The sequence below is a fragment of the Triticum aestivum genome, chromosome 1D (assembly GCF_018294505.1).
Source record: "Triticum aestivum cultivar Chinese Spring chromosome 1D, IWGSC CS RefSeq v2.1, whole genome shotgun sequence".
NCBI lineage: Eukaryota > Viridiplantae > Streptophyta > Magnoliopsida > Poales > Poaceae > Triticum > Triticum aestivum.
Genome location: NC_057796.1, coordinates 731,497 through 738,558, shown reverse-complemented (window position 1 = coordinate 738,558; position 7,062 = coordinate 731,497). Strand labels below are relative to the sequence as shown.

The 7,062-nt window shown below is 48.7% G+C and overlaps 1 protein-coding gene across 1 annotated transcript; it reads right to left on the bottom strand.

The window, feature by feature from the left end:
• Window positions 1-3,537: 3,537 nt before the first annotated feature.
• Window positions 3,538-5,273, bottom strand: LOC123161827 (uncharacterized). The gene is made up of 3 exons (XM_044579651.1): window positions 5,138-5,273; window positions 5,021-5,046; window positions 3,538-4,566 (listed from the first exon to the last, which is right to left on the bottom strand). Exons 1-3 carry the CDS (start codon window positions 5,271-5,273, stop codon window positions 3,538-3,540), a joined length of 1,191 nt encoding a protein of 396 aa, XP_044435586.1.
• Between the last annotated feature and the right edge of the window lie 1,789 nt (window positions 5,274-7,062).

The window sequence follows — 7,062 nt, the reverse complement described above, 5'->3', positions numbered from 1 at the left end:
TGTTTCAATATACGATAAATGATGAATGTTGGTGAATAATGTATTTACATTGATCATTTATATTGGTTGAATATATGATAAATGATGAATGTTGGTTGAATATGATTCATTTATATTTGGACTTGATATGTTCATGTTTGTTCAAAATGATACAAGTTGGTTGAAAATGACATCATTTCTAATTGTTTAATTGTTATAGGCGGCCACCCCTTGCGCCAGAAATCGGCGTGAAGTACACGATGCTTGATCATGCTTTCGACAACGGTCACCGCGCCTGTTTTACGGAGAATGGAGTGGTAATGTCTATCGTCAATTTGATGTATTGTTTATTATGACAAAATTAGTTACTAACAATTCCGTTTACATTTTGACAGATGCTCCCCCCATTGCGGATGAGGGGCCACACGAAGGCCGTGCAGATGCAGTACGACGAGCGCTACACTCCGTACTTCAGGAGAGCACGGATGTTGGGTTTCGTTCTTCAGTTCAAAAGACAGCCGCCGACGCTCGTGCACTCGGCTCTTATGGCATTGATCGACCAGTGGCGCCCTGAGACGCACAGTTTCCATCTCACCTGTGGTGAGATGACAGTGACTCTCGAGGACTTCGGCATGATCACGGCCCTGCCCATCGAGGGCCATGCTCTGACTGGGCGAGTGGAGAGGGCCAACTGGTAGGAGAGGGTGATCGCCCTGATCGGCGACTGCACTCCCATGAAGGGGAACATAACATCCGGTGTGCGGCTCAAGTGGCTTCTGGAGAACCGGTCCGTTTGCCCGCAAGATGCCGATCAGCGGACCGTGGAGCAGTACGCGAGGGCCTATTTGTGGTACCTTCTGACGGAGGTCGTCTTTCCAGACTGCTTGGGGGATTGCGCCCTATGGATGTATCTCGGCTTCCTGGAGGACTGGGATGCGGGGTACAGCTGGGGGTCCGCCGGCCTAGCTTACCTATACCGCTCGGTAAGATAAATATCTCAATACTCGTTTTTCAACCTACGTATGTTGTTTGAGGTTGTGCTATATGATCATGATCACTTCATGTTTGCAGCTGGATGACGCGACGCAGAGGGCCGAAGAGACCTGCGGCGTGTGTGGATTTGTTTGGACCCTTTCAATTTGGATGTGGGAGCGGTTACTGGTCGGCCGTCCAGAGAGAGTTCGCTCGCGTGCATGGACGGATTATGGCAAAGAAGGAGACAGTGCTCGGTACCCGACCGTCGCTTACACCTGGGATAAGGTGAAGGTCTACACGGGCAAGGCCACTACGCTGTATAAGCTCTTCAGCAACGAGCTGGACAACCTATCAGATTTCCAGGTATACCAAGTAGCTTATCAATCGTTCCGCAACTTTCATTCTTCTTAACGATCCTTCTGTAGGTGAATTGGTTTCCGTACCACGACCGAGAATGGGGGTTCGAGCTCAATTCAATGTGCGAGGAGGATCGGCTTGCCTGGCGGTGCATTGTGCCCTTGATATGTGTGTATGCCGTCGAGTGGCACTTACCACAGCGTGTGGCCACACAGTTTGGGATCTTGCGACATACCCCACCGGGTAAACCCACAGACACCGGCGGCTCCGACCTCACTGGTGAGGACATTGTTCTCTACTTGATGTGTTTTCGTTTATGTTTGACGTTGTCATGACGTCCGTTGCTTCCTATGCCTTGCAGGAAGAGTAGAAAGAATTGTCAGTCCATCACAGACTGGGGGCACGAGCACCAGGAGTACGTGAAAAAGTGGGATGAGAGAAGGTATCGCAAAGACAGCGAGAGGAGAGTGGTTCACTGGGACACCTACCGTGAACGCCACCTGAAGTGGTATGACGATGGCGTCAAGTACCGTGTACGCCTGAGGCCGCAGTGGACGGAAGACGATATCGCCGAATTGGAGGAGGATGACAGCGTCCAACGTCCATGATCCTGCTCATGGAGGGTCCATGTGTGCCATTGCTTCATCGAGCCACGCCGGCGGAGCTTCCTCTACTCATGTTGCCTCGTCATCCCGCGTTGTTGAGTAGCAAGAGGAAGAAGAAACAGAGGACGAAGAGGAGGAGGAGGAGGACGCAGAGGAGGAGGACGCAAAGGAGTACGACGACAATGACGGGCCTCAACCGACGCAGCCAAGCCAGGGAAAGAGGGTATCTCATCCACACCAGGATATTTTGAGCCCATCCCCGTTTCAGAAACCGGTTCCTCGTCGTCGCACGAAGAAGCCGGACGAAACCCGCTCGAAGAGAAACGAGGACCGTACCGCTAAGAGGAGCAGGAGCAAGTGACCACTCGTGTTGGTGATGTCGTTTAGTGCAACTAGTTGTGAGCAAGAACTTGTATGCTATGCTAGTGATGTCTATTTGGTACTTTCAAGCTTTGTTGGTGATGTCGAATTGCTACTTTCAAACTATGTTCAAATTATTTGAAATGTTAATTTGCTATCTACAATGTATGCGATCATCCTATTTTGAATTACAAACAATATTTGTTGTGATGTTTTTTTTTTGATTGATAAGACCAAGAACCAATTTAGAAGTTAACTGGCACATACCCTACTGCCGGACGGCACGGAGGTAGGTGTAGACAGCCTACCCGCCAGGACCTTTGGCGGTAGGTTGTGGTACCCTACCGCCAATGGGTCACGGTTTCTTCGTCACAGAACAGAAGGCATGTTTGCGCGACCCTACCGCCAAGGAACTTGGCGGTAGGTTGGGGTACCCTACCGCCAGCGGAAACGCCTTCTTGGTCACAGTACCGAAGGCACAGCCTACGACACTACCGCCGAGCCTTCTGGCGGTAGCCTTAGCTAGACTACCGCCACGTCCGGTGGCCGTACGACCGTTATGCCACGTGGCCTCAGACAACGGGGCTGACGGCGGCCGCCGTTAACCTACCGCTGCTCCCTGTGGCGGTAGCCTATACAAGCCTACCGCCATGATCTATGACGGTAGCGAAAGGGTCAAATCTCAAAAAAAAAGTCCAGACCAGGGTCAGATCCCGATTTTATATGGCAAAAGGGTCAAAACACGAAATTTTGCCGCTACTGGAATACCACCCACAGTAATGTGACAGTTTAATCTTGGGTCCGGTAGCACGAACTGGCAATACATATACTTAGTTTACTTAATTCGAAAGGAAACAACGAGCCCATATATAGGTTTTCTCGAGAAATCTAGGAAGCAAACTTGGAGAGGAGCTCCTTGAGACCAGAGGGGCTGCAGGTTCGGGCCATCATCTCAAAGCCCTCAGCCGTGAAAACTTCATGCAGACTTGTGTGAGACTTGATGAACTCCAAGCACTTCTCCTTCAACCAGGGGCAGCATCCCCGCTCAGCTCCAACAATGATGTCCACTACCGTGTCCAGGCATATGCAGCTGACCAACTCCTCTTGGCAAATCAACTTCAGCCTATGGAGATCATACCTCTCGGCAGCTTCAAGCAACTGCAGCAGCAATGTTACATAGTGGACTGATACGCAGTCAACTTGTGGTTGTGGGCCTTCATCTGGTACAACTATGCGACCTTTATTCCAGTCGGGCAATGTGTCAAGTGTAGATGAAAGTAAGCATGCCCTCAAACACTTCTGCTTCAATATCATCGATCTTCACGATAGCAGTGCCAAGTTTGTCACCGAACAGCTGTGACTTGAAGGCCGTAGATCGCGCTGCAAGTACGCAATCGTGTGCAGCAAACGTTTCACTGCCAACCACAAACGTCACGTCAGCACCCTCCTCGGACAGGAGGAGATTTTTGAAATGGATTGGCATGTCAGAAGGAGGGACTTGGATGAACGGAGGAGCCATGGTGCTAGCGCCCTGCTTGGATTTGATATCCGCCTTGGCGTCAAGTACAACGATGTCGCAACGGATGGTGAAGCTGTCGTCCTTGAGATGCGCCGACCTTTCCAAGATCTCCCTTTTTCTGAACCCTTTACAAGTCAGCTCAGTTATGAGACCGAATTTGGTTTCACGCATGCGTCCTGAGTGGAGCCACTGAAACTGGTCGATGAAACATAAGAAAACCTGAGCCTTCACGGACGGAAATAGCTCATGATAGTCGTGGTCATCGTCCTCAGCCATATCATCATGGAGAGCGTCATCATTATTGATGTGCTCATCCTCATGGTCTTCATCCTCATCATCGTCCTCAGCCATATCATCATCGTGAGCATCATCATTATCGGCGTGCTCATCTTGATGGTATCCATCCTTGTCTTCATCCTCATAATCATCGTCTTCATCATCGTCATCGTTGTCAGTCTGATCATCCTCGTTTGCCTCCCAATCATCATCGTTTTCATCCTCATCACAATCGTCGTCCTCCTCAAGGACAAGAACAAGCGATACAAACCCAGCGTCCTCGGAGTCATAGCCATTAGTGTAGTACGTGAGATGCCAGCGGTGACCTCCGACCAAGAAAGTGCGACATCGGATGTACTCGCCGGCCGGCAAGATGTCTCTGGTACGCGAGAAGCCTTCGACCACGAGCAAGTGGTACCCGCTAGCTGCCCCGGAGTCGATGGGCGGGACGGTGTAGTCCCACAGCTTGTGAGTAGCACTATTGAGGAGGGCGGCCTAGGCATGGAGCAAAGGAGTTGAAGAAAAAATGTGCTGTGTAACCGTGTTGGCAAGTGCTAGCTCTGTTTGTGCCTCAAGACTGAGAGACAGTGAGCTAACACGTAGGCTTGGTACTAGTACTAGTAGGTGGAGAGCTAATAGTAGTACTACTACTACTATAAATTGACTCACTAATAGATGTGCTTCATACACAAATTAATAACGATGTAATTTTCTTCTTAGATTCAGACTAAACTTATTTTGGAATACATATTCACCAGGCTGCAGCACGAGACAGTAAGGACAAAAAAGGAAATGCCTAGGGAGAAAACTCTCAACAGAACATGTTGACATGTTAATACAGTAACATAAATCATAAATCATGTCTCCAAGACCTATGGGGAAAATCTCTGAATAAGATCTTGATAGAAGGCCACATACCACAGTGCAGCGGTTTGTCTCTACTTGGTACCCTGTTGTTTGTCTCTATTTGGTATCCTGTAGTGTACAAGATACAAAGAAAATTCAGTGTTAAAATTCTGAGAGGAGGCACGCACACACAACACACCGGTACGCACACACAACACACCGGCTGCTGAACCGGAGCCCTCGATAGTAGTTGCCGCCACCTTGTCACCACGCACAGACAACACACTGTTAAGAGTTAGAGAAGGCAGTAGCCACACTAGGCCAATTATCCTGACAGTGTTGGACCCTTTTCTCATCAATATATGATAAATGAAATTGGGGAAACTGCCCAATCCCACTTTCCATTTTCCTTGTTAAAACATTATTCTTAGTATTGCTTTCTTTTTAAGAAAATGAAATCCGACCTCATCAATAGTATAAATTAGTTGATGAGAAATTGAGAAGATAAATACAGTACACAAGGATACAAAACCTGAACTTCATAATTCCGGCTCTACTAGCTCGCTCGGGTATACTGTCCTTATCGCAAAAAAAAAACATGCAAATAAACAAACGAAATAGTTGTCTGCAGATAGTTTGCTTGAATAAATTAGGCCCAAAAGGACTAACACCGATCTCAGCAGAATCTAGAGGCAGCTAGCAAATATATGATGCGGAGTCAGAGACATGATTCTAGTAGGTTGTAAGAACAGGAAATAAGTATAGAGCATTCGTACAATCAGCAAGTCCACCCATGAGCATATGAAATGGAATGTCCTGAGCGTACACAACATTAGTAGTGGATAGGTTTGCACTTATGGTGCGCAATGTCCCAACAGTTATATCTGTAGATATGTAACCCAGCCAAACAAGATAAGAAAGTCGTACGCTTAAACTGACTGAGTTCTCATGTATCTCTAATTATTATATAGATACTACAAAGTAGACAAAGGACATTAGATAATTCTAAAATCAGGGGAAACTATCACAACAAATAGTACCATGGCCATCAGAACATAACATAGTTTCTGCATCTGAAATACACATTACACTGAATCATTGGGTGAAAATTAGAGCATCCACATGAGACACATGTAGCTCCATCTGATCATGCTTCATGAGTTCAGCTTAACTATAAAGAACCTATAAAGCCTCAATTAGCTCCTACAGAACTTCTCATTTGAAGACATTTGTATTACCTCCTTTATTTATACAAGCTTGACACCAAATCTATAACTGCAAAGGCAAATATATTATGTTCTATGCTTGCAAAAACAGGAACTTGTTCAGATATGTACAGATGAAGACGCTAAGTCAGTCAAAGCACATCCTAACAAAAAAAACAAGATGGCGGGAGGAGAGGAAGATGGGGTTAGGGGTGCTCACCTGGGCAAGGGAGGCCTGCAGTGGTCCAAATGTGGCAGAGGAGATTGCCACAAGATGCACGGCCGCGCCAGAGATGCGGCAGAGGAGGTCGGGGTCGCAGCCGTGCAGCCCAACACGTGCGAGCGAACCCAGCTAGGGGGTGCCATCCAGGAGGCAGAGGGGGCGCGGTCTGGGACAGAGCAGAGCCGTTAGAGAGACGCCGACGACGGACGCGACGCCATAGCCGAAACCCTAGCCACGGACTCGGTGTAGCGGGCGAGCGCCGAAGACCGGGAGAGGTGGATCCAGCCGGCCTGGAGGGCCAGGGTGGCATACCAGCTCGTGTGTGCGTTGTGAGATGGTGAACATCGCCGGAATCGACGGCAGTTGGCTGTGCCGTGAGGGGTCATACGGGAGAGAGAGAGAGAGAGAGAGATTGTTCGTGAGAGCTGAGAGGGATGGATGGATTGGGGATGCGGCCGATCTGGTAGCTGCCGGAGCCGCGAGGTGAGAGGGGAGGGAGGGCGAGGAGGTGGTCGGTGGTTGCCATGTGGGGGCGATAGGGAATCAGGAGGGGGCTGCCGAGGAGGAAGAGAGAATGAGGGTTAGGGTTAGCGTTTTATATGGGTAAAGGTTAGGCGCGCTTTAGCGGGCTTTCGGGGCTGTACCGTGTCATCCTTGACGGTTTTCTAAAATGTCATCAAAAAACCGTCATATATTAACAGGTTTCTTGTAGTGGGA